Raw genomic sequence first — 27,943 nt, 5'->3', positions numbered from 1 at the left:
GACCGTCATGTACCAGAAGAGGCTTTCCACGTTGGCTCAGCATAAACTCCAATTTGCCATGAAACCAGTGCTCACCAGGAGCAACTATATCATAGATAAAAATTATGCAATTAAAGAGAGATTTAAAATTTTTATATGTACTTTTCGTTTGTTATTTCACTAATTGTACGTGTGTATGTATGTATGCATGAAAATGGATTTTTGTTAAGCTAGCAAATATGATGATTTCGTTAAAATGATGTGAAATTTAATCATTCCATGGACAAACACATGGTTAACTCTCCAAAATGATTGTTTTATGTATGTATGTATATATATGGGTTACACCATCATAAATGTCCAAATTATGAGTTTGGTTCACCTAATACAGTTATTTTTGCTCGGAACTTACGTATGTAGATATAACGGCTCCCGAAACATGCAATAGAACGTGTGATGTGTGGACGAATTCACTCCATGTGAGTATTAAAATATTGCAATGTGAGTTTATATACGGATATGTAAAAGTATGTAAAGACAACTCTTATACCTCAAAACATATATGTATGTACCTGCGGCCACCCGGAACTTACCACTAAACTTTTTTAACATTTTTTTCGGAGTTCTGTTTTTTTTTTTTTTTGAAGCACAAGTAAACTTTAACATATTACTAATTTACAACTATAATCTGTAATTTATTACGTTTAATGAGTAAAACACAAAATAGCTTACACAAAAGCGACTGATTTAATTGTTTTTAGAATAATAACGCGACTTAACTTTATATTTCAATTAAAAAAAGTAAAAGAAAACATTAATTTCAATTGAATAAAACTTTAAACGAGATGTAGCCCAAATTCCTTAAAGGTAACATTTTCGAATTACTTTGTGGGCCTCAGAAGCATTTTCTATAAAATCGCGTATACTTTCTCTTAAAAATCGCTGTCTCGAAACCGCATTGAGGCAAAGTTGTTCAGAACGATCCGTAAAATATTTCTGCACACGCAATTATTGGGTCCCTTTAAAACAACCTGCTCTAATATGTACATACATATGCATATAGACGACAATAACATAACCTTCGAATTCATTAACTTTAAATTTTGTACACTTTCAACTTATTTAAATTGAGTTTTATGAATTGAATAACTATAGCTAATAAAATATTGTTGTTATTGTAAGCACAAAACCGATTTCAATAGATGTAATGAATAATTTCTCATCTGTTGAAATAGGGTAGATATTGCTGCTAACTCAATTTAACCTACATACATATGTACATATAACATGAAATATGAATTTAGAAACTTATAGACTTTTAAGTATAATATACATATATAATGGTTCTATAATTTAATTATGTATGTTTATTTAGTCTCACTAAATAGCCGTAATTTACAACGAACTCCTTTCCGACGTAACTGCATATTTTTAACTTACCAATTTCGCATCGTTTGTTTTACCGTATTGTTATTGCTGTTGTAGTGCAGAGGAAATGAAGAAATATTTCCGAGTTGACAGTCCTTGGCCAGATAAAAATTCCGGTTCCGGTTACATAGACCTGACTCTCGTGGGAACGTGATTTTTCATGTTATATATTTTACTCACCGCTCTCTCTCATACTATTTACAACATTTGCAAACATTTTTTTTTACTTAAACTAACAAATTTTTAATTTATCCATTGGCTTGTATGTATGTAATAATTATAATAAAGGGAAGGAGTTGGACTGTGCGTTTCGAACGCAATACGCTGAGTCATAAAAGCGTTTTCTGCTAACGCAATTTTTTAACAGTTACATATCTTCCATTTTGAAACTATGTCCTTCCCCTGGTGATATCGTAATGGAGTTGATGACATGCGCTTGATGTTGTGACTCATTCGCGCCATCTGTTGAATGCGATGATACGGCGGTGTTTGAATTTATTTCAGATGGTGATAGGGTGGTCCCATGGCTCAGCATATGTTGATGTTGTTCACTGAGATGCGCAGAATGAGCTGAATGAGATTGCGTCTCAGACGCACAGATCGCCTCGTCGCTGAGATTCGTTCGCGCTGGTGATTTCAGCGCACTACCACTGGGAACGGAGGCTGGTGTTGTTGTTATTGGCGAGCTAAGCGAATTAGCACCAACGCTACCATGCTGTGACTGATTACTCTGATTCGATGGACTTTGCAGATGCAGCGACGGTGGCGGCGGCAGCGGTGGCGATTGCATCAGTGGTGTTATTTCCAAATGGGGTTCGTGTTGTTGGTGATGTTGATGATGCGACAAATGGGACATGTGTGGCAATTGCGAATGGTGATGATGGTGTATGGCATTCGATGCATTCGCGCTATGCAATATATTCTGTATAACGCTGTTCGAATGCAAATTTTGCGATCCGCCGGCACCGCCAATGCCACCGTTTCCAGAGCCACTAATTGTATGATGCTGGTGATGGTGATGATGATGTACGTTGCCGGCCATACTGCCATTGTCTGGCGCCGAGTGATGTGACATTAGTAGACTAGTTGCCGATGGAGTAGAGTGCCCGTGTAGATGTGCGTTGCCCATCAAGCCCGCCGACATGGGTGGTGGTGACGATGAACCACCCACTGCATGCAATTGATGTTGATGATGTTGCAGCTGTTGTTGCTGATGGTGCAGCTGCAATTGTTGCGCCGGGGAATTATGCATAGAATTGTGTTGCTGATACATCGTCGTACCAATGGCACTGCTTGCCGTTGTATGATGTAGTCGTACACCAGTGGTGGCACTCACATTCGCCGCTGAATTACCACCGCCTGGCAACAATACACCGGCCATATTAATAGAGTTCAAATTTATTGCTGACGTGTTAGAGGTTGCCACAGAAGATGATTGCTGTGCATTGACATCGATGGGAAAGCCTACTCCATTTCCACTACCGCTTGCATTACTGTTGCCTCCTCCATTGTTGCCCATACCACCACCAGGACCACTTCCGCGCATATGTGGCGGATGATTATGCACACCGGTTGCGGATATGACACGCCCTTGATGGGTTATGCAGCGAGCTCGGCACATGCTTATGCGATAGGACTTGCAAAGCCAATACGTTTTCATACCTTGCTGGGTGGCTACGGTGTTGTTGCGATTAAAGACGCAGCTACCGTGCAACAGTGAAGTCGATGAGAGCATCACCACATTGCTGCTGTCTACAGCAAGCACATGCATACATATGTACCATTTGTTGCGGATCACGAGGTTAAGTTACGAACATGGTCAATGTTGTTGCCGCCCAAGTTGTTTGCACACAAGCAGAGCGCATTCGGCGAATCGGCAAAGTCAATGGCCAAAGATAAAGTAAATACGTAATATGTTAATATCATTCGGATATATAATCATATTACATAAAAAATATTTGTAGTAATATGAGGAAACTGAACGTGAAATTTTTTTGCTTTACGGCATTAATATTGGATTAAGCCGTTTGTGCTTTTAAAGGATTCAAAGTGAATTATTTACAGAGAACAGCGTCTAAATAGTCAAAACATCAAAAATGTAAGTATTTAGAAATCAGTAAATTTAGCTAAAGAAGATAGTGCGAGGTGTCTGAATGTGCGGTACATACTTATGTATATAAGTAAACATATGTATGTATGTCGGCATGTATGTACAAAGTTAAAGTTGTAAGTATGTGCATAATATGTACAGCGTTGTTGTGGTTATTTAGCATTTCTTTTAAATGTTTAATTTTTAATATTCTAGATATTTCATAGTTTTAATTGCGCTAAACTTTATTTAATTGTAGAAATTAAATGCATTTTTTAGTTATAATTATGAATCAAATATAATGAATATGTTGCCAAATTATAGACAAAAGGCAAGGTAAAAAAAGCTGTAAAACAAAGAAAAACTGTTAACTTCACTTGAGTCTGAAGCTATAAAACCTTTCACAAATACAAAATATTCCTTACAGTTTACAGCTATGTACATATATGCTATAGTGATCCAATCTCTCTTCGCAGACTGCACCATTGTCTTGGATAATAACCCATGCTAAATTTCGTGAAGATATTAAATCAAAAAAATGTCTATACAAGTATCTGATTCTGATTGCTCAGTTTGTATGGAAGCTATATGCTATAGAGGTCCGATATCGCCCGTTCTGACAGCTTCTTGGTTAGAAAAGGACAGGTGTAAAGTTTCAGATGTTTTTAAAACTGAGGGTATATATACAGGTAGACAGGGTATAAAAGAAAATGTTAAGGGTATAAAAAGAAGAATCGCTAATTTCAGCTACATCGAAACTACTTACAACACCCTTCACAGGTGCATGAATATTTAATTGAACCTGAGAACGTAGCCGGCTAACGGTTCGCATCTAAAGGAACACGTTGAAAAACCTTCACGCACAATTTATTTTACTTTATAAGGAAAAATATCTTTTATGAAGTTCTTAGTGATCTAGTGATCCGATCTGAATACTTTGTTTGGATATTTAAAGTTATCTTAGACATTAAAGTTTGTCAAATTTCGTGAAGATATCTTATTCAATAAAAAGGTATTGCATAGAACTCGGTTTTGATAGCATTCATTAGCTCAAATTTCTAAATTTCGGTCGATATACATACTATATATAAGCAGTGGCTTTTGAAATGTCTCTCATCGAGTATTTTACCCATCAGTCATTTAGTAGATTTTGATCAAGCCTACTATATATGAGTTAAATAAGTCTAATATTAGCTTGCGTTTCCCTCATTTTCCAGAAATTGTACATTTCAGTCGATAAATAAAACGGATTTTGCTGTCACACTAAATCCACGGCGAATTAGATACAAAAATTCCTGGGTTAATGGATGTGTTCGCTCTCACAGAATTCATTACCCCTATAGTCTAAACTACTTCTTTTTGGAGTATTGTATATGACTTAACACAGACAACATGAATGAAGAGTTTACTTCTACTTTAAGTGCAAAGTGCTTTAAGTTTTCATTCTATGTCGTCTAAATTCAGTTACCTCTAAACAATTCCAGAATAATAAGTATAAGTAAATGTGCTGAGTGAAACTAGGAGGTGTTTTACTTTATCCGCCACCAATAAAGCGAAATTTTTAAAAGCTTATTGCTTTAATAATTATAATTAGTGATATATAACATAAATGTAGATTATATTATTAGATCACTTGATCATTTTCGACATACTAGCTCACCGATAAATTGATTACATGTATGTATATAATGTACATATGCTTCATGCGAAATAAAAGTTTAAAGAAAGAAAGAATTTAGCTGATTTTTAAAAAATCGATGTTGATGTCTTTAAGGATGTTTACAAACCAGAATCGTAAGTTACGAAAAATATTTTTTATTAGCAAATCTTTTTTATTGTACAAACTTATGAAGCAAATATATTTTTTTTATGATAAACAAAAAGAATATATCCTAGACAGTATCTTGAAAAGCACTATAATCCAACAGCTATATTAATAATCATAGCATATTTGTATATATTTCCGATATTAATAAAGTACGGTTACGCAGTTCGTAAGGAAATAAGGTTCTGTTTATAAGCTTCAACTTTGGGTTATTTCGGCATTCTCTTATAAATTTTCTCATACCTACACGATTTTGATAAATTCAGTTTTTTCGAGAATCAGTCAATTATGTTTTTAAATATGTATAGTTAGAATATGTTGTTGTTAATTGAAAATGTCCCAAAGTGGCTCTAAAAATTTAAGCGTAAGATAATCGGCAGTATGGTCTAAGATTTGTATCCAAAACACGGCAAGGTCATTACAATATTGACTTTGAAAAAGAACTAACCTAATTAAATTAAGAAATACAACAAACGGTTTCTTATGAAATTATAATGAATTTTTGATCTCTGAGTTTTTAAAAATCGACCAGTTTCAACATACTATGGAAAGGTAGAATAGGACTTTGGTTTCAAAATTATGGGATACAGCGGAGGTTAAGTAGACTACAGACTGAATATTTGGTATATTTCGGTTAGTCTGGATCGCGTTCCAACCCTATCACAATTATTCCTTCCTAAATTTTTGTATATTGATGCTCGTTAAAGCAGAGTACAGAAGAGACCGCGAACTATTTACACAAATAAATGCTATTTTAATGTTAGTACAGTTACCATCGTATACAAGTGTGTATGTACATGCAACTAAAACAAAGCTTAAAAAGCCAATGCAACATAAAAAAAAGCAACAATAAAATTGGATGAACTATAACTACATATCAATAAAATAAGTATGTTAGCTTAGAATTTTATAGCAGTGCATGGTAATGTGAAAATATGGCGATAATAGTAGGCATGCGTACAAATATACAATTTTTTGGATAGAAAAAAACAATAACATTCGATACATACTTGGTGGAATATCAACATGATTTGCGAAGTTCTTTGAATAGTCACTGGGAATATGCAAATCATTTGGATACTCTGGGCCACTACTACCACCACCAGGCGTGTTGCCACCACAAGCACCGCCAACGCCGCTTGCACCGCCAGCACTGCTATTTTTGTATAAATTATAATCAAACCCAAAGGCAGCAGGATTGAAAGTGCCTCTAAAAGCCGCAGCTGCCGCCGCAGCCGATGAGTTAGGTGCCAAATGTGGAAGAGACGGTAGGAAATAATCGGACTCAGCATCCGCATCGGCACTGTCACTATGATCGGTATTGTGATCGGCTGAAGCTATCGAGCGACGGAATTGTTTACGTGAGTAAATCGAAAGGGCGTCATTATTTACATCTGCATGTCGTTTAAGACTTGTGGCCGCGTGATAATTCGGATGCAACGGTAAATTACTCTCCGGTGAGCTTTTGAAATTTTGCTGATTAGCATTAGCAGTTGATTCGCCAAAGCTCATAGGTGATGGTGAGGATGCGGGTGAATGAGATTTCACCGAAATGGGATTGGACACTTTCACACTTGATAGCCCATCAGTGCCATTCGCCTCATCATTTCCACTGGCCGCACGGTTTAAACCTGTTTTTGCTGCGGTCCCACTACTATTATTATCAGCATCTACACATGCGTTGCTCGCTTCATCGGCATTGTGTGTTTGACTGGCAGATTTATCCGTCGTTGTATTACCTGCTGTTGATGAGGCATTTGTGGCAAGACCTTTGATTTGTAGCAATTGACCAATTTTCATGAAAGACTGTAATTCCGTGTGCTTGACATTCACCACACCCTGGTACATGAATTCCAGTAGTTCGCACATAATATTGAAGGTGACATCTTTTAGTATAACTACAAAGAAATATAAATGAAAAATATTTGCTGTAGAAGATGGCGGAAAAACATGGTATGAAATATATATTCATAAATTATGTATTTAATAAGAAAAGGGGAGAAAGGGGGTTGGGCTGGTTCCTTATGCCAAGGTGAAATTACTAATTTAAAAGAAAAAATTAAAAACGATGACCTCGACTGCACCGAAGCTTTCACAGATGCAATTCTTGTGTATATGTATAACCATATAAATCTGAAAACAGAGCTGTTCAGCTGGATTCAAAGGAAGGAAGCTCATTTATGAAGATATTTATCTTGGTTGTGATATGACATTTTGCTAATTTATTAAAATTGTTTATTGTTACAAACATACATACACTATTAACAAAGAAATTATAAAATTTTTAGACTCGGTCATTGCGACGCCATGAACCCTCGAAAACAATAAAGTGAAAAAATACGTGTTTTAGTTAAAACCTTAACTTAGAACTTGGACGAAGGAAAAAAACTGAAAATTGGACTTTTGGCAAAAAAAAAATGAAAATAATATTTGTAATCGAAAAAAAACCTTCATCCAAGTCTTTACCTGTGTAAAATTTCAAGAAGATCGACTGAGTAGCTCTCTAAAAATCTTAAACCGACTTCAAAAACCCACACACACTTAGCACTTAGCATAGCTAGCCTCGAGGCACAAGTTCTCAAGGATGCACCTCCGAAACCATTACTCGGATCAACTTGAAAATTTAGGCCAATATTCTAGGCCTCATTAGTGCTGTCGGGGCACTGAATTGAGACAATAATTCATAACTGATTTTCTAAAGATGAAAACATAAAAAATCCAAAAATTAAATTGAATGTCAAAAGTGCACAAATTGAGCTTCGAATTGATCCAAACACTTCGGATACAATTTATACTTTTCATTTCAAATTGCAATCTCTGTGTAAAACCTTTAACTAATTCCAAACAAAGAATTTTCACACTCTACTTAATATAGTATTAAATACTATCTATTAGGTTCACCATAGATGCATAGATAATAAGCATGAACTCATAAATGCTTCGGACTGTTGTCATAAGCCTTCGAAAGTACAGTTAAATATCGTGCGTTTGCATATGTACATTTTAGAAATCAAAAAAGGGAGCAACGATTACAGTATATGCATGCATACATAAATTTTATGGATTAATTCAGATGCTTATACAAACGTTTACTGTTTCTCGTATGAGTATTCATGATTTCATAAGTGTAAAAATGAAAGAGGTCAAATATACTGAGAAGATGTTATCAGCATATGAAATGTATAAATACTAAATCAATACATAAAATTTTTCGATAAGAGCTAAAATCTTAAAAACAACGCTCCGATGTACGAATGTATGTATGTATTTCAATATATAGATAGATAGTATATTTGTTGGTAGTACATGTATCCCACAACAACTGCAGCAGCCGTTTTCATTACGATGGAAATAACCGATGTCGCTGCTGTGAATGAGACAGCTAAACCAACCAACCAGCGCCAACATCTACTTAAAAACAATATTATCTCTTGTTCTCAATAATCACGAAATAACCGCACACTTCTACCCTATACGACCTCCAACCCAACTAACCAGCCATACATAGGAACGCTGATGATCCACTTGGCGCAGTCATATCTATGAGCGTATAAGCGCTTGTAAGTTTGTATAAGTGTACGAAACGAAAATCCTCCGCCATTAGTACCCAGTCTATAAGTAATATCAACCGACTACAAAACGGAGATATGTATTTCTCATTTAATACTTATACTTGTACGTATGTTTAGCCATATGAATGTATGAACAGGTCAACTTTTTTATTTGTTTGCTCCAAAATTGTTTTTTTTTTTTAATGACTGTGTAAAAGTCCATGCATGACTCGAGCGTGTCTAAATTTTTTGAAGCATCTCTAGCACGATACAGCACAAATACTTACGAGTCACACACATGCTTTCCAGTATGTATGTATGCTGATGTGTACAATAATATGCCTAATATTATATCGCCGGCAAGCTTCGTCCGCTCATTAGGAGGATCACTGATCAGCTCCGCTTATTCTCTGATGACACAAATATTTTATAGAACATAATGTTAGTTCCGCATTTCATCTCAGAAATCAGAGTACTGATATTAAGTTTTGTTCTTCGCTTGTGTTAGTAAAGCGTAGCTTTTACTAATGTGCATATATGTATGTATGTACATATGTGTGTAAAAAGAGAAGTGTATGCATCGACATGCATATATACATATATAAATCTGATTATATATACATATATACAATAAGAAAATAAGGGACTTGTGACACACATACATATGTATGTACAGATGTTGTTATGTACCCAACTTATGTCTGTCAGCGATTGGGCAGTCGCGAAGCGTCTTCCAATAATCCATATTTGTTATGATAAACTTTGATTAAAGTTCATTGAAAATGCGATAAATCCTCGTAGATAATCTCATGTTGTACAGAATAATGATCCAAATTGTTGGAATTTTTCATAAATGTTGGCTTTTTAAAATCATTGGATGTTAAGAATATGAACACATGTAGAAATAAATACCAAATAGGTTCTATTATTGCGAGCTTATACTTTGTACCCAATATATGTATGTTTGTATGTATATATAAATGTATGTACATATGTGCACCTATATGTCTCTATTTATGGTCATTATGCATTTGTATTATTCTTAATTTATTTATGCATACACACATACAAATGTACGTGAATATATCTGACATAAATTCAACAACAGCTTTGAAATATTAATATATATGCGACTGATAGCATGAAACAGCGACAGAAAAATGTAATAATTGAATCCAAAAAATAAATAAATATTTTTAACTAGATAAGCGATTTTGAACCTCTTACAAAGTTTTTAAATTATATGGAATTTTTTTAGAAGGCATTTCATGCAGGTAATGATTGAAACACTATTTCATTCTTATGTTTAACAAAAAAAAGTGGTGTTGACGGTATTAAGATCAAAACTCTTATTCTTTCGATGATGTCATGATCAATATACATAAGTATGAAGGGAGTGTAAATTTCAAATCGATAGGTTCAGAAATTTTCCTCACAGACCCTGAAAACAAAGTTCCGAGAAAACCACGGTAGTATTTAATCGTTAAAATCTTCAAAAAGGTTCCAGAGCATTTTAAATCAAAATTTTAGACTCATTGAGTCTAGACGTTTAACTAGACTTATATATATAAACATATTTAAGATTTGATAACCACGAAGAACATAAAAAATAATATTACAAATACACATCCATTTAATTCTAATTAAAAAAGTATTGTTATCCTTAAAAAATATAAATTTTAAGACTACTAAGACCGTGGAGGGCGTTACCTTATTTTTCTGTAATTTCAGCATTCATAATAAGCACGACCAATAGAAAATCGTTAAGGTATTTTCTCCTGATTACGATAAAAATTTATCGAATCAAAAGAGGGCAAAGCAAGATGTACACATATGTATGTTACATATCTGTATATGTTTTATTGTAGGCATTTCCTTGTGGCAAAACAAAAAAAAATTTAATTTGTTATCTCGACCATTCAAGCAGATAAATTCGAGTTGTACAACGCTGTAGAAAATCAAGTACCCAATCTGCTATCATTTCAAAATTTTAAGTAAATGTGTATGTAAGAACATTTACATTAGCAAGTAAGTACACTCAAATGTGTAAAGTGAATCTTACTACTTTTACATAGCCAAAATAGCAACGACCTCATAAAATTTTGAGTGAAGAAAAAAACAAAACAAATAGATAGCAGGAATTAATGCAGAGGTTTTCTATTTTCTATCCTTTTGATATTATCGCAGCAAACTGTTTAATATATCGAGAGCGTTTTTAGGTATCCCGACCAAAACTCCAATGCATTTAACAAATTAGAGTGACAACTAACATACCATATGTACACCGTACTTCTCATAAGCCCCATACGTAAGAAAGGAATGAACAATCACACACACATAGTTTTCGGTTACACATCTGTATTCTGGGCTAACCAGATATTTAACCGATAGCTGGTAACATTTCTAGAAACGTGATAACTACCACCCCTGCAGGAAAAAATCAATTCATATCCAGCGCATTTGGCAATGAAAATTTAGTTGGAAATAATGCCTAATAAAGATGCTTTTTATGCCCTGACGAGGTTGTACTAAGTCTCTCTCGAAGTTTGGAACACCCAGAAAGAGCCGTCAGAGACCCTATATATTATACTTTATTGGTATACAAATGATCAATGAGCGCGCTGAGTCGATTTCGATTATCGATTAGAAATTTTGCGCACGTCCTTTTTCCTCCAAGAAGAGAAAATTTGTCGGAACTGCCGATATGGGACCGCTATAGTATATAGTTAAATAATCGTTCAGAACGAAGTCCTTGTAATGAAAACTTTTTTACATTTTGAAAAAAAAAAATGGACCAGTATTTCTGATAAGTAAAATAAATGCTGACTAACCTTAAGGCTACCAACTATTGTTAAATTGTAGAAGATTGGGCGATTCTTTTTGGAAACTCGCTTGAACTATATCTGTTTCTGAATTCCGCTTGAAATCCCTATAAAGGTTATATTGGGTTCTTAAGACCCCGCAGCAAGTGAAGTAATATCAATTTGAATAATATTTTTAAAGTGGCAGTCAAACTAAATTTTCAGAAATTTTAATTTTCGGAAGGTTATTTTTACTATTATAATCAGATTAAAAAATCTGGCAGTGGGTTAGAAAAAAAAAATATGGTAGTTATAGAAGAAACTTCGGAGGGTATTTATTTACATTTTGCTGTGACATCTTTAGCAATTAATTGCACAAGAAATTAAAAGACTTTATAACCGATTTTAGAAGGTCACATAGAAAGTTGAAAAAACAGTCTCTTGTGTACATACATATGTATGTATATGATACGCATTTTCTAAACCAGAATCGGTATTTTCCTTTCGTTCTCACGACAATCGGGTCTAAGTAACCGGATCGGACCAGGTTTTTTTCCGGCCAAGGACTGTCAACTCGGCACCTTTCTTCGCAATTACTTCACAAATGATTTCTACAACAACAATAACCAATATTTGGCCTCTGCTCTCGACAGAGAGTGATAAATCCATAAATGTATATTTGTTATAAAAAGTTGAGAGAGTCTTTCTTCTTCAATTAATAAAAACCAATAATTTTAAAATAGTGTTACATAAATAACTACATACATATGTATGTATGTATATATCTAAAATCATATTTTTTTCTTTTGCGACAATAAGCACGTGATTATTATGTTTTTCATATATGTATGTAATACTTATGTCGATACAAATGTGTAAAGAAATTTCACGTTGGCCTTGCTACATAATCTTGTATCTGATAGAATATAGTGATGAATGTTTAATACAAATGTATAACAATGCTGATCTAATCACCGTTAGCAGACGGTCTTTGAATGCATATCGCCAGCGGATACAATGTAAACACACAAACCAGGCCTATTAAACACAGTTTGCCAACTAACCAACCGGACAAATGGCAAGCTAATGTCAGTATGTGCAGTCATAAATGATTGTTGTACGCGATAATAAGATAAAACAGTTTTTATATATGTATAGTTTTTATTTCATTTTTCCTTTAATATGTTATGTTTTTGTGGCGATTTATGAAGTGCTCCCGTTCTGTTGATGTTGTTGTTTTTTGTTTTATTTCCTAATATTTTGTTATTTATGGGTAATATTAATATTCTTTATCTTTGAAATACGAGAGTGCAGTAACAATAATTCGAAGGAGGCGAAAATACAAAACACTCCTAATAGTAGCACCTTTGCTACTACTTGAAAGATAAAACAATTTTTATTGCTTTTCGATCTGATAAAGCAAACGGGTAGCGCAGCGATATGATATCCAATTCGTACTTGTAAATAACATTTACGCACATCAAGTACTCAGACATATACACATGTACATACGTACATATGTGCTTGTCAGACTATTTTAGTATTTATAGTAGCAATAATGTTAGCCTGATGGCACCAACAAGTTGCCCGTTTTATTTGCAGTTGCCACCGTCAGATTATACTTGTACATATAAGGCGGAAATATTAAAAAGTAATAATCTTTATGGAATGTTGTTTAAAATATTTGAAATATCTAGTCATTCTTTGGTTTAACTGTCATATATTTGAAATATATTTTTAAGAAAATTCTGCACAAATTTATAATCTCATCCTATAAATGGAAATATCCCTAAGGAACCATCTTCCGACACATTGAGTTTAAATATTTAATCTGCCCGTAAAAAATTATATTAAGAGCAATCAAGGGTGAACTTGATCAAATCAAATAAAAATAAAATAAAATTATTTATTATTATTAGGAATTATTTTTGTTATTTTTAGTTAATTTTTTTGGTCGCCCTAAAATTTTAAAAACTAAATATTTAAATGTGACTATTTGAATACAATGAGATCCAATACACAGATTTTAGATTAATAATGCTTTCTAGAAGTTATGTCAGTTAAATCCTTCACGATATTGCAATCTATTGTATATGTAGATTAAATGTCGGTTGAGATATTTCTCATTTATAAAATAATGGTGGTTATATTATGTAACAGTAATACTATATCAGCTATTAACTATTCCAAATAATAATTTATTTTAATAATTCAAATCGATGTATTGGTATATTATAAAATTGACTATACTATTTTCCCAATAATTTCAAAAGTGATCGAATGTCCTTATTGTTTAAATACTAGTATTCCATTATCTTTATTTATGTATTGGTGTTACTTATCCATTATAAATGTCTGTCGATATTATTGCACTGGATTTATTGGTGAAAATCATTGGATTTATTAAGGTAGCAAAATATGCATTGATACCATAAACCTAACGGTGTATAAAAGTATAAATTGCCTTTTTACAACTACTATCCGCAATATCAGTTTTATCAAGGTGGGAAGCTACATGTGTATGCGCATGTGTATATATCTACGTTCTTAGACTCATTTATGGCGTAGATACAGGTTTTTCGCCTATAACTAAACAGCTCTATAAGTTAAGTAAATTAAGTATGTCTGTACGTTTAAGCGTGATATATTTGGAATATTTATCTAGCGCATACTGTTCACTAGAGTTCTTTTAAAAAATTTATTACCAAAGTTGATTTATATCATAGCTGCTTATGACATAAGCAAGAATGGCTACTGTTGTAAAATGTGAACATTTGTCGTTGTGATCGCTGATAAAAAATGGTAAAATTAAACTAAAAAAATCACAATCAATTGAAATTGTGGCATATACATTGTATTTACTTAACATAATTTTAAATGGCGTAGCGAGAGCACATCTTATTTCTATTTGAAGAAATTTTAAGTGCAAAAAGAATTTAGATAAGAAAAGATATTATATATGTATTTTATACATTTTTTATTATTTTATTTATTTTATTATTTATTTATTATATTATTTATTTATTATATTATTTATTTATTATTTTTTATTTTAATTTATGTACAGGTTTTGTATAAAAAAAACTCAGTACCACAGGGTTTTTCGATGTCATCAAAAATTTGATTTGAACTTAAATCTGAGGTATATTTTATATAGTCATTACCTCTCTCGATAAGAAATGGATAACGTACTTGGCATCAAACCGCAGGATAATAGTCAACAATGTAGGCGACTCATAGATATGATCCATTAAACCTCTCATTTTTAATTTTTGTAAATTACTCGTATTTTCGATTATGCTTCAACGCCATTTTTTTTGTCAGCAAATTTAATTATTTTCATTTTAATAATAAGGCAGATTCTAAATACATAACATTGAATAATATTGAAAAAATTATACATATAAAAATGTCGATGTACATAGGACCTTTTTTAAGCACTAGCAAGTACTACGTTCCGTTAATAATACCTCACTTGAAATAAGGTAATCGTAAGATGTGCAAACCTGACATTAGATACAATATAAAGCAAGTATGTAACTAAATGTATCAAACCATATTAACCAGAAAAAAACGCTTCATAGAAACTGCTGAGAATTTAAAAGCACTTCATGCATAAACAATTTTTGTGTACTAATTGTACATATAGTTCAACAAGAAAGCCATTTTTCCACCGATAGAGGACATTAGATACCTAGTTCGACTTTTGAGCAATGACACCAATGAATAAATTTGAATGCGTTCAAAATATAGTTTTGTAAGTTGTCGCGCTAAGTAAACTATATACATATATAAATATAGTATGCACAAACATTCAAATTATATCATAACAATAGCTCTTTGGTATGCACTGTCTAAAATGTATTTATAATTTGTACACAATGCAAAACAAGGATTATATACTTATTTCTATGATACCTTAATAAATTATTATAGTTTACTTACTTATTGGATGCTTGCAGGGATTGGTTATAAAAATTTCTTGAAAATATGGACTGCAAATTGCAAGTACAATTTTGTGCGCATGCAACAATTTTCCATCACAAGCTAATGTAACATCAACCAAATCTCCACGATCATATAAATTCTGAAATCCACTGGCTATATTATCCTGGAAATTCTTCCAGCACAGTTTAAACTCGTCATCCATTACTGAAGTTCCTAACCACAATAGTAGTGGTTGGAAAAATAATTAATTTATATCGATTTTTTCTCAGATGACAATGGCGGTTCTTATTTGCTCCCGTCTAAGGTAATAATTGTTTTCATCAACTTTTAGCACATTTGCACCAATCAGGAGGCAAACCGTGATCCTGGTGTTATTTGTTAATTTCTATTTTAAAGTCTTTTGCACTTATCGTTTATTTTTTACAATTTCACTTTATTGACATTTACAAGAAAACGTCAAACACGGATGATGTGAATTGTCTAGATACAAGATACAAAAGAGGAGATACTCAGATATGAATGCAAAACAAGAATCGCGGAATAATAACAAAACAAAAAACCGACTTGAAGTTCTACACTTGGTTATCGTACATTGATATTCCCTTGTTATAAAACAAATTATTGTATATTTTGTTCACAGCACTTCAGAATTCGCCGCTTTCCTATACTGTTATTAATATAAATAAATATTACTTTCATCAGCGAGAGCTTTCTCAAAACTAATCTGAAACCGATGAATGAATGGAATTTTCATTTCAAACCAAAGAACGTACAAGGTGAAAAGAAACTGGGAAAACAATTCTAGGGTTGCAATCCAACATTTTAAATAAAGTAGTTGATTGTTATTCAGAAATATATAATACGATATATTTTCAACCCTGAAACAATTGGGTATAAAAGGCGCATATACATATATGGTTTATTAAATAATTAAATCAATTTTATTGTTTATGTATAAAATGTAAAATACTAATAAATACGTTAAACCAAAAACATTCTAATAAACACAAATTATTACGATCAAATTAGAAAATTTTCAAACAATGTTATATCTGGTATATTAGTATTCAAGGAGATATCTAATGTCTTGATTTTTTTATATATAACACACAAAATGACGAAAAGTCATTTTTACACAAAGAATGTTTTCAATTTAAGGTGTAAATTTTTTAAAAAGGCATAATGGTATTGACCCTTATATGGAGTTGTGTTCTTTTTACAAGAAAAACTATAAGATTACGAAAAAATATACATATAAATCACGAAATATTTTTAACAATGTTTACATAGTCGTATAGCCTTTTGTAGGGTGAATATAAATGAACTACCAAATCTTATCATTTGGGTTTAATTTTCTTTATTTTGTCTATATGTAATAGAACTTCGTTATCAAATTGGTTCTTAGCATTCAGTTTATCATTAACTGCCGTGAGTGATTGGAAACATATTAAATTCTTTTGCTTTTAATATGGGTGGTTGTTGCAGTAAGTTTGGCAAATTTTTAATATGTTAAAAATTTAAATTTGTGTACATATATTTACATTTTTAGGTACGAGGAAATCCGTTGACTTACCAACGGTACCACCCGCTAATGGTAAACCTAATTTAAGGGATTACCCAGCTACCGGGGTTACTACAATTAGAAATCCTGGCACAAATATCGGTAGCACAAATTTGGCGTTAGAGGAGGATTAATGGAATATTGCATTCGTGATGATAAGCATGAAAAATATTGTTTAAATTTAAGCCTTTATATAAGTATGTAGCTAAATCTAAATTTAATATGTACATTAAATAAATTATGTTATGTTCGAAAATAAGTGTCCAAATGTTTATATTGGTTTATAAATATATTTTATCAAATACTATTATGGGTTTTATATATACATAATGCATATATGATCATATGGTTGACTCACAGTCATTAAGTTATGTGCACATATATAGCCAGGTATAACACGTGTAGAGGTAGTGACATTTGTTAAACTAAAAGATTTAAATTAAACGCAAAAATAAATTAAATTCAAATATACAAGTACTTATTAATTAAATATATACATTTTTGGAATATAAATAAGTAATTTATGTAATGGGTTGAAATGGCATACAATTATTTCGTTCATCGGCGCTGTTATGAACGCAGCCAGATGGTTGTATTTTTTTGGTACTGTAAGACTTTTTTCATTCTAGAGTGTAAGTAATAGGAAATGAAAACTTTATACCATTACCATTCCACAAACATCTGATAAGCTAACAGAGCTAGATAACGAATACCATTTAACATATAAAGTTGTTACGACCGTTTACCGATTGTGATTTTGTGTTAATAATAAGTAATTCGGTTTTGAATCGGAGTTCTATTGCTGGGGTAATACTCCGGCATTGCCATTTGTTTGTGGGAATCATTTGTGCTTAGACGCGCCTCCAGTGAAATTATTCTCTAGTTATTCCGGTTATTAAAATAGTTTATACAAACTTAATACAATGGCCGGTAAGATAATTGAACACGAAATAAGACCTAATTTATTTTCATTAAGAATATGTTTATAAAAGAATATATTGTAATAAATATTAAAATTGTGTAGGTGCCAATCCTTTTGCGCAGTTTCAAAAGTCATTTTCGTTGAATGGAATAACATACAAATACTTCGACTTGGCTTCAATTGATCCAAACTACAGTAAGTACCTTTAATTGTGTAAATATTTATTCAGCGATCATTCGATTGATATTGCATTTGTGCTATAACATAGAATACATGCTCTATATACATACATACATATATTTGTGTTGAAATTAATATAATCAAAAAATGCAATTTACCAAACCAGAATGAATTAATTGAGTCGTTTATCGAAGTATCTTTAAATACATACATATAACATGTACGTACGTACAAGTCATACTGATAGTAATTTTAGTAACTCGGTGCATTGCCATTGCAATGTCGTTTATGAAAAGTTATTTAATCAGACGTACCTTTGGAATGCACAGCACATACATAAATTCATATAAAACTTGTTTCGATAAGCTTCATATATATTTACTCAAGTATCAAAAGGTTAAACAAGAATAAGACGTATGTTTCCAAATCAATACAAATCAGACATATGCTAAACGTGCCACTTGAGCTTTGCTATCGCGCCAATGATTTGGCAAAACATAGCTTTTGCATAATCGTAAGCGATAAAAAGAGGGCACATACAGCTTAATAATGATTACATATGTATATACATATATTGCATAAGCGTGTAAGAATTTTCTTGAGCAATATATAAAATGCCAAACAAATAATTGTCGAGAATATTTTTATACATGATTAGTATTTCCTAATTACTAATTCTCTCTTTTTTTAACATTGTGCGTAATTAGTCCCAGTTGCTTATCTTTAGCTCTTATCATGTTCCTTAGTTTAATATTATTTGTTATGTTTTCGTGTTGAATAGATAAACTACCGTACTCAATTCGTGTGCTCCTGGAATCTGCAGTGAGAAACTGCGATAACTTTTATGTACTTGAAAAGGATGTGCAAAACATTCTGGCTTGGACTCCCGACCTAAGGCAGGGTCAAAATGATGTGGAAGTTTCCTTCAAGCCGGCACGTGTTATACTGCAGGTCTGTAAATAAATATTTTGGTTCATATAAAAACAAAGTAATATTTTTTGAATAGGATTTCACTGGTGTTCCCGCCGTTGTGGACTTCGCTGCAATGCGTGATGCAGTCTTAAAACTTGGTGGTGATCCCGAGAAAATTAACCCAATTTGTCCTGCCGATCTGGTGATCGATCATTCGGTCCAAGTGGATTTCACAAGAAGGTGAAGATCAACCATTATTTTCTTTTTACTCCCTGAACATGTCATGTTCATCTGTCCGTGTGTCCGTCTGTCTGACTGTATATACGCAAACTAGTCGCTCAGTTTTTGAGTTATTGATCTGAAATTTTGTGTATATGGCTTTCTCCCCGCGAGCATTCGACCAGTATAGCATAGTTTTTATTTAATAAAATATCTTTAATAAATTTAATGTGCCCAAACAAACGCTATAATATCCGAACAAACTGTTGATCGGACCACTATAAATATAGCTGACACACAAACTTATTTATCAAAATCAAACTATTCTACCTGTGAATAGTATTATAGCTTTGGTGCAACCGCAGTTCTTATCTCTTTGTGTTCTTGTCTCTTTTTGTAATTTACTTACAGCACGGATGCAGTAACAAAGAATGAAAGTTTAGAATTTCAACGCAATAAAGAACGTTTTACATTCTTAAAGGTATATAAAAAAATTGTGTTTCCGCCCCTTCTCCCGCGATATATGTATATGCACTTTTCTTTTTTTTCCAAAGTGGGGAGCACGCGCTTTCAACAACATGTTAATTGTTCCACCTGGTTCTGGTATAGTTCATCAAGTAAATTTGGAATATTTGGGGCGTGTAGTATTTGAGGAAGGTAACGGCAATACAAAACTGCTCTATCCGGATAGTGTTGTCGGTACCGATTCGCACACACCTATGATAAACGGTTTAGGTGTACTAGGTTGGGGTGTTGGAGGTAAGTTTGACTCATAAGATGTTTTTCAAATGCTTGACATTTCAAAGCACCTTTCACATTTTTATTACAAAGGTATTGAAGCTGAAGCTGTTATGTTAGGACAATCGATTTCCATGTTGCTACCAGAAGTAGTTGGTTACAAGCTTGTTGGAAAACTGGGACCACTCGTTACATCCACTGATTTGGTATTGACTATTACCAAAAATCTAAGACAACTAGGTGTTGTTGGCAAATTCGTCGAATTCTATGGTCCAGGTGTAGCAGAGTTGAGTATAGCAGATCGTGCCACCATCGGTAATATGTCACCAGAAAACGGTGCAACTGTGAGCTTCTTTCCCATCGACGAAAACACATTGGCTTATTTGAGACAAACAAGTAAATTTTTTTTTACAAAGTCTTAGTTATACAAGAAATTTCTTATACATATGTTGACTTAAATTCAGATCGCTCAGAGGAAAAAATTGAGGTTATCCGACAATATTTAAAAGAAACTGGTCAATTGCGTGATTATAATGACGTCTCACAAGATCCAATTTACTCTCAGGTATTTATTGAATTCTACCAAAAACTTAATCGAGTATTTTAACATTTTTGATTTCTTAAATTTAGACTCTAACTCTTGACTTGTCAACTGTCGTTACTTCTGTTTCGGGACCTAAACGACCACATGATCGTGTTGCAGTTTCAGATATGAAGGGTGACTTCCAAGCCTGTCTGGTCAATCCTGTAAGTGTAAACTAATATTATTATTCTTCTTCTAAAGACGATAACAAGAAATTTTTCTCATAAATATATAAATAGGTATATTAGAAAATTAAATTTAATAATTAAAATTTCCATTACCCTCTCGACTATTTTCGCCAAATATGCTCCTGAGAGGAATAAATTAAAAATCTTAAAAAAATTATTTATGTTGTTAATAACATTTGTAAATTTTACTCCAACTTTTATAGGTCGGCTTTAAAGGATTCGCCATTGCTCCAGAAACTCTACAAGCTGCCGGACAATTCCAATGGGATAATGGAAAAACTTACACTATTCGCCATGGTTCAGTTGTGATCGCTGCAATTACATCTTGTACAAACACTTCCAATCCTTCGGTCATGTTGGGAGCCGGATTACTTGCCAAAAAGGCGGTAGAAAAGGGACTGTCAGTGATGCCTTATATTAAAACATCGCTATCACCAGGATCTGGTGTGGTTACCTATTATTTGCAAGAATCAGGAGTTATTCCATACTTACAGAAGTTAGGTTTTGATATTGTCGGCTACGGTTGTATGACATGTATCGGCAACTCCGGACCACTCGACGATAATGTTGTAAATACCATCGAAAAGAATAACTTGGTGTGCTGTGGTGTTTTGTCCGGAAACCGAAACTTCGAAGGACGCATTCATCCTAATACCCGCGCCAACTACTTGGCCAGCCCACTGTTGGTTATTGCTTACGCAATTGCGGGTCGCGTCGATATTGATTTTGAAACAGAGCCATTAGGCCAGGGCCCGTCTGGTGAAAAGGTATTTTTGCGTGATATTTGGCCAACCCGCAATGAAATCCAAGATGTCGAGAGTAAACACGTCATACCAGCTATGTTTAAAGAAGTTTACAGTATGACAATCAAACACATTGAAAATACCAAAAGAAACTACTGCAAATTATATTATTTTAGGTAAAATTACATTGGGCTCTGAAGACTGGCAAAAGATTGAGGTAGCTGAAAGCAAATTGTATCCCTGGAATATTGAATCTACATACATTAAGCACCCACCATTTTTCGATGGTATGACCCGTGAATTGCCACCACTGAAGGGTATACAAAATGCGCGCTGCTTATTGTATTTAGGCGATTCTGTTACAACTGATCATATATCACCGGCCGGTTCTATTGCTAGAAATTCGCCCGCTGCACGTTATCTATCCGAACGTAATTTGACACCACGCGATTACAACTCGTATGGATCACGTCGTGGCAATGATGCTGTAATGGCCCGTGGTACGTTCGCAAATATTCGTTTAGTTAATAAATTAGTGAGCAAAACCGGTCCACGCACCTTGCATATACCAAGCAACGAAGAAATGGATGTGTTCGATTGTGCTGATCGGTGGGTAGAAACTGAAAGGAAAAAGGTCAAAAGTATAAAAACTTAAATCTTTACATTATTTATTTAGTTATCGTGAAGATGGCACACCATTGGTGCTTATAGCAGGCAAAGACTACGGTAGCGGTTCTAGCCGCGATTGGGCTGCTAAAGGCCCCTTGTTATTGGGCATCAAAGCCGTTATTGCTGAGTCTTACGAACGTATTCATCGCTCTAATTTAGTTGGTATGGGCATCATACCTCTGCAATTCTTACCAGGACAAAATGCAGAAACTTTAAATCTAAATGGACGCGAGGTCTACAATATTTCTATACCAGAGAGCGGTTTGAAACCTGGTCAGAAAATTCAAGTTGAGGTTTGTGTCATGTTACTATATGCACAGTTTTGTATGAAAATTCGTTATTTATTTATATTCAGTTATTATATGTCAGTTTTTATATGTCAATATAATATAATAAATTCTCTGATTTTACATGCAGGCTGATGGCGTAGTGTTCGACACTATTGTAAGATTCGACACGGAAGTCGATATTACCTACTACAGGAACGGTGGAATTCTTAACTACATGATTCGCAAAATGTTTGCTTAATTGAAAATGCGCAGCAATACAGGCAATATATATGGATATAACAAGTAAAAGGAAGACACTTTCGAAAGTCTTTTATTATTCAGAGTTTAAACTTTCCAGTTATGCATGAAATGCAAAATATTTTTAATAATAAGACGTCAAGGTTAAAAGGGTATTTTCATACTTACAAACATGTTTCATAATAAAATATAATATGATATATTAATTAATAATGTTTAAATCGAAGTGTAAAAACTTCTGAATCTTCAATTATAGTGTTTCTCGATTTTCGTTGGGTAATCGCAGCTCGTCATTCTATCCCAGTTTTAAAACGTTATGTAGTAAATAGTTCATTGGAAAATTCGAATTTTCAGGTAGCAAAATCGTTTACAATTAACCGTTGTTCTTCGAATCCAGTTTTTTTATTTGAAACGTCGGCCACATTTTAATACTATGAGATAAACAAAGCCCAGTGATGAAAGGCAACAGAACAATCATTTGAACAAAACTGAACTTGGTATATCTCATATATCAAAACTGATATGATATTTTGGCTACGCGCAAGAGTAGAATGCCATTTATTCTAAGTATGTCACATTAAAATACCAGGATGCTTACAAAAGAGCTATCTAAAAGAAACAGCAACTGTGATATGTAAACACTTCGAGTTGAATAAAATCACGGCTACTATTTCCTTAGATAACTCGATATAACTCTATAACTGTTTTACACAACGAGACATGCACTGACGAATCTTATACATAACGCCACGTTAATATACTTCTTGTACAAATTTTCACAGCGAAATGCATTGATGTTCTAGCTTTATGATCGCTAAATACGCACTGGGACGGTTCTTCGTCATCATAAGCTAACACACCAAAGCAATTAATTGTGAAATATCCTTTAACTAATAACGTAGACTATTATATATGTATATACTTTGAAATTAAATATCCATGTGTCAGGTTTAAAATTACAATTTTCAATTTTTTTTCTACAAGTGTATTCAACGTTTCTGGACGACAATGGATTTCCGCGCTAACTAAGTGTGCATGAAGCAAATGCAGGCCCTCTTATAAGCTCGTCTTTTGCGTTCGTTGCCCTAATTCTATGTCATTTATCGGGTTACTTACGAATGCAAAAAATTTCTGCTAAAACAAGAGTTGAAAACGCAGAAAAAATTACCAATTTTACTGCAAACTCAATACATGTAGCTTAAGAAAGCAATTTTCTGTAATAGTCAGCATTATATATCTTCATTTTGATTGAATCGGCATTGTAATCGCACACAACAACGAGAACGTACTCATTTTGGTGAAGTATTTTTTTTTTTTTAATATAATAACTGATACCTCATATGCAATGAACAATACTAGTGCATACACACACTCACGGAGTACTTAAAGTACATTCAGATTTGAGTGTATATTTTAAGTTGTTCGAATCGATCTCTTATCATTACAAGCACTGTATTTTTTGGTAAATCCTGTTTATCAAAAATGTCATTGGCAAGTAAATGTTGCATTAGGAATTGTAAACCAGCTTTAGCTCATTTTATTGTTCTATTAAACTATTTAAGAAAAAATAATGTAGAGGGGGAGGTCGGTGACAATTCCTCCTCGGCCCGGAGTTTTCAGTGGGCCCAGTGTTCTACAAAGATTTTTTTCTCCAACAATTCACTTAAATTGCTGCCATTATGAATCAATATTGCTTTCTCGTGTAATGTTGTAATTTGAAATTAGGCTCCTGCAGACTTCCCAGCGGTCGTCATCAATGAAAAAGTAAAGTTCGACATCAATAATTATTCTGGATGCTTTACCTGAACATTAACAAGTTATCATATATATATTGTGCACATGTAACATCAACTAGATATATATATATATATGTATATGGTAAAACAAAACTAATTTTTCTCAAAATAAGTATAATATATTATAATGACAATAAATTGACGAGCCCACATCCCATATTCTCCCCGGCTTTCTATCTCCCTCCCTAATGGGTATTAATTTTGTTCCATTACTTTGTTTTGTCGTTACAAGTCGTTCGGCCCTTGCCCTCTAACAGACATGTCAGCACATTTTACAGTTCAACGAAAAATGTTTAGTCTATCAGGCTATACTTCCGGATTTAAATGTATTTGACCGATTTGAAGTCTTGAAATGCCTCTGCTAACAGCAAATGCAGTTTGCATTTAAAAATACGAATCATTCCAAAGCTTATACATATAAATTTCAATGTAATGGGAGAATAATACTCACATTTAATTTAATTAAAAACCACTAAGAATAATATATATTATATTGTTTTTGTTGTTGTTGTTTTATTACTATCTGACCAGAATTTTTCTTGCTTTGTTTATTTGCATATTCTTGACTATATTGCCATAATTGTGTTTGTTACAGTTGCACTTATATTTCTAAAACACATACATAACTATTCCACATTGTTAACATTTATAATAATTTTATTACTACCAACACATTACAAATAATTATATTAAGCAATTCGTTCCAACCTTTCAAATTAATAATAATTAATGTTAAACAAGTAAAAAGTTTACTTTGAAAACATTGTTCAATAATTTAGCTAAACTACATTAAAACTAAAATACCAACAATGGTTTATTACAAAATCTCTACATTTATTATTATTTAGTTTGTGCATAGTATGCAATAATTATAACAAGTTGCTATTAAACATTTGCTAATTTTAATCATAAAATTAATTTATTCATTTTCCAGTATTTACAGCATAATTTATAATTAATCTATTTAGCCCCAAGAAGAATGTGTACACCACCAGATAGATAATTCATTCACACATTATCATTGTTATCGATCTCCATGATAAATGTGTATGTGCATACGAGAGGCTAGCAATAATATGACAACATAAATTGATAAACAAATACACGAGGCAAGTTCGATTACTATTTAGATATAGTAATGGTCGAGTAACACAATAAGTGGTGATTGATTTCTTTGGCATGCTTATGTACGGTATTTAATTGATCGGGATGTGATTCTGGTGAGTGAGTTTGTATACAGTTAACACTTGGTGGTTACATAGTTGTGCATATTCATAGCTTTACTATAACTACGAATTTACCAACGTATTTGATGTTTGTATTGCTCTTCAACTGCTATTCGTTTTATTGTCTCGTAGCCTAAAATTATGCTAAATGAAAATGCCGCAGACTGTACCAGTCGTGCGGACAAACCTTTAAAGAAACAGTGTAGATGCTCTTCTCGCCATAACTCTTGAAATGCAACACGCATTGATTCCAGTCTTTGCACCTTCAAGAATAAAAGTTAAATTTCATTCGTAACAAAATTTATATGATTTACTCACTTGAAGGCGGGCTCTGACTATATCAAGCGGATTTGTTATTATGGTAGTAGTAAATCCACCTAAACTACCTGCAACGCATTGTATGAAGAGATGTGACACCCAAGGGGGACATATTCGACACAGTTCATCTAAAAGTTGCAAACAATGAATACATATGTAAATTTCATTTATTTTACCACATTTACCTTGATACAAGTGATAAAAAGCCCACCACATTGCAGAATTGGGTACATATGCCATTAAACTTGCTGTATAGCCACGATAGAAACCGCGAAAACCATCACGTTTCAATATCTCACGTGATATATCCATTGATAAAGCAAATCGACTGCGACCAGGTCCGGTTTTTATGCCTAGTGGGTTGAGGTCAGCTCTAGGACCTGCATGGGCTGCCATACCCAATACCATAGCGTGTTGTGATATCACATCAAATGGTACTACAATAGTTTGGCCAACGAGTGAAGCACAACCACCCGCTACTAGGGCTTTTGTACGGTGACCGGCACCTATTTCATTTAGTAGGTGTCGTACACCCTCATATGTACTTATATAGAATACACCTGACACAATTTGCACTGATGATATCCAAAAACCACGATATAGACCGGGAACACCTTCTGACCGATATATTTTTATTGCACAATCAATCATGCCTTTATACACATCACTTTTATATTGCACTTGTAATTGTGTTTTTATCACGGTCAATGGAAATAGGCAACATCGCACAGAAAACGAACTCAGCATGGAGAGTGGAAAAAATTTCGTTTTATTCATCATGTCCCATTCGATGGTACGTATGTAAGGGGTGGCATCTACGGAACTACCAGAACCGGTAGCAGCTCCACTTGCAACTGAAATGCGATTCATGATGTTAGCTCTTTGTTCGATGGAGACCAAAAGAATTGGCAGCGGCTGTGATGAAGTTGATTCTGACAATAGTATTTGGTGTAGAAAGCGCGTACATTCAGATTTGTGATGCAATGATTAATTTTGACAGTCCTAAGAAAGCTGTACGCTCCGATGTTCCCGCAAGTAAAAGCTAAGTACAATTCATATCGTCCTGCAAAAGCAAAATTAATTGAAAATGTATATACCATTTAATATAATTCTTTGCCAATGTCATTGACCATGATGTTTGTTCAGGGTCAGTACGTAAAAATTATAAATACAATATATACAATATATATACATATATATGCTTAACATACCCTTGTTTATAAAGCCAATTAATTAGAAAAGATTTATTGTCTGTCTTAAATATTTAAAGGATACATATCCTTAAAGGAGACATTATTAAGCATTAGTTATATAACAACCACGATTGTCCACCGTATGACACACTATTGTAAACATTCGCATCTTGACCAACATATTTAACGTTAAGTATAGTGAAATACATCACTGACTTGCGAAATTTGCTATTTTGGATTATTGATATAACACTTGTAAAGCAGCTGTAATTTGAATTTCAGAGACTTACTCTTTAAAAACCGAACTCTATTTAGTGAGTTCACAAGTTAAATAATCATTGCCAATGGATTATTTTTGCGAAAAAATGAACTAAACTACCACACGTCAATAATAAAAATTCTAGCTGATAAGCAAAACACAATTACTAAAATGACAATTACAAATGTCAACGAAGTTGTCAGTGTACCTGTCAAAGCTTAAAAGGGGTAGTTTGCAAAGGTAGAGGATTTCGGAATTGCACCCAGTAGGAAAATAATTGGGTAGATA

The 27,943-nt window shown here is 33.2% G+C and overlaps 3 protein-coding genes and 1 long non-coding RNA gene across 6 annotated transcripts; 2 read left to right on the top strand and 2 right to left on the bottom strand.

Moving 5' to 3' along the window:
- Positions 1-1,623: 1,623 nt before the first annotated feature.
- LOC105222813 (broad-complex core protein isoforms 1/2/3/4/5) lies at positions 1,624-16,366 on the bottom strand. Of its 2 annotated transcripts, none has more exons than XM_011200294.4 (3): positions 15,619-16,366; positions 6,332-7,219; positions 1,624-3,159 (listed from the first exon to the last, which is right to left on the bottom strand). In XM_011200294.4, the coding sequence occupies exons 1-3, from the start codon at positions 15,821-15,823 to the stop codon at positions 1,775-1,777; spliced, it is 2,478 nt and encodes an 825-aa protein (XP_011198596.2). In that variant the 5' UTR covers positions 15,824-16,366; the 3' UTR covers positions 1,624-1,774. The 2 variants fall into 2 exon arrangements, with proteins under 2 accessions (XP_011198596.2, XP_049304323.1); XM_049448366.1 differs by lacking the exon at positions 15,619-16,366 and adding an exon at positions 9,160-9,312.
- A 570-nt stretch (positions 16,367-16,936) lies between these two features.
- LOC125776446 (uncharacterized) lies at positions 16,937-17,489 on the top strand. The gene is made up of 2 exons (XR_007421719.1): positions 16,937-17,105; positions 17,171-17,489. It is a non-coding gene; the product is annotated as an uncharacterized LOC125776446 (long non-coding RNA).
- Positions 17,490-17,860: 371 nt separating this feature from the next.
- Positions 17,861-23,069, top strand: LOC105222816 (cytoplasmic aconitate hydratase). Its single transcript, XM_011200297.4, has 13 exons — positions 17,861-18,112; positions 18,207-18,299; positions 19,066-19,235; positions 19,291-19,436; positions 19,827-19,896; positions 19,970-20,174; positions 20,247-20,549; positions 20,618-20,718; positions 20,784-20,900; positions 21,128-21,782; positions 21,844-22,276; positions 22,344-22,629; positions 22,754-23,069. Exons 1-13 carry the CDS (start codon positions 18,106-18,108, stop codon positions 22,862-22,864), a joined length of 2,697 nt encoding a protein of 898 aa, XP_011198599.1. The 5' UTR covers positions 17,861-18,105; the 3' UTR covers positions 22,865-23,069.
- A 2,074-nt stretch (positions 23,070-25,143) lies between these two features.
- On the bottom strand, positions 25,144-27,842 carry LOC105222817 (solute carrier family 25 member 44). 2 transcript variants are annotated; one of them, XM_019989146.3, is made up of 5 exons: positions 27,687-27,842; positions 27,415-27,624; positions 26,389-27,266; positions 26,204-26,331; positions 25,144-26,148 (listed from the first exon to the last, which is right to left on the bottom strand). In XM_019989146.3, exons 3-5 carry the CDS (start codon positions 27,071-27,073, stop codon positions 25,957-25,959), a joined length of 1,005 nt encoding a protein of 334 aa, XP_019844705.1. In that variant the 5' UTR covers positions 27,074-27,266; positions 27,415-27,624; positions 27,687-27,842; the 3' UTR covers positions 25,144-25,956. The 2 variants fall into 2 exon arrangements, with proteins under 2 accessions (XP_019844705.1, XP_011198600.1); XM_011200298.4 differs by lacking the exon at positions 27,415-27,624 and having other exon boundaries at positions 27,687-27,833.
- Positions 27,843-27,943: the final 101 nt, after the last annotated feature.

Source organism: Bactrocera dorsalis, chromosome 2 (assembly GCF_023373825.1).
Source record: "Bactrocera dorsalis isolate Fly_Bdor chromosome 2, ASM2337382v1, whole genome shotgun sequence".
Lineage (NCBI taxonomy): Eukaryota > Metazoa > Arthropoda > Insecta > Diptera > Tephritidae > Bactrocera > Bactrocera dorsalis.
Note: the sequence above shows the minus strand (reverse complement) of the source record. Positions and strands in the feature narration are given on the sequence as shown.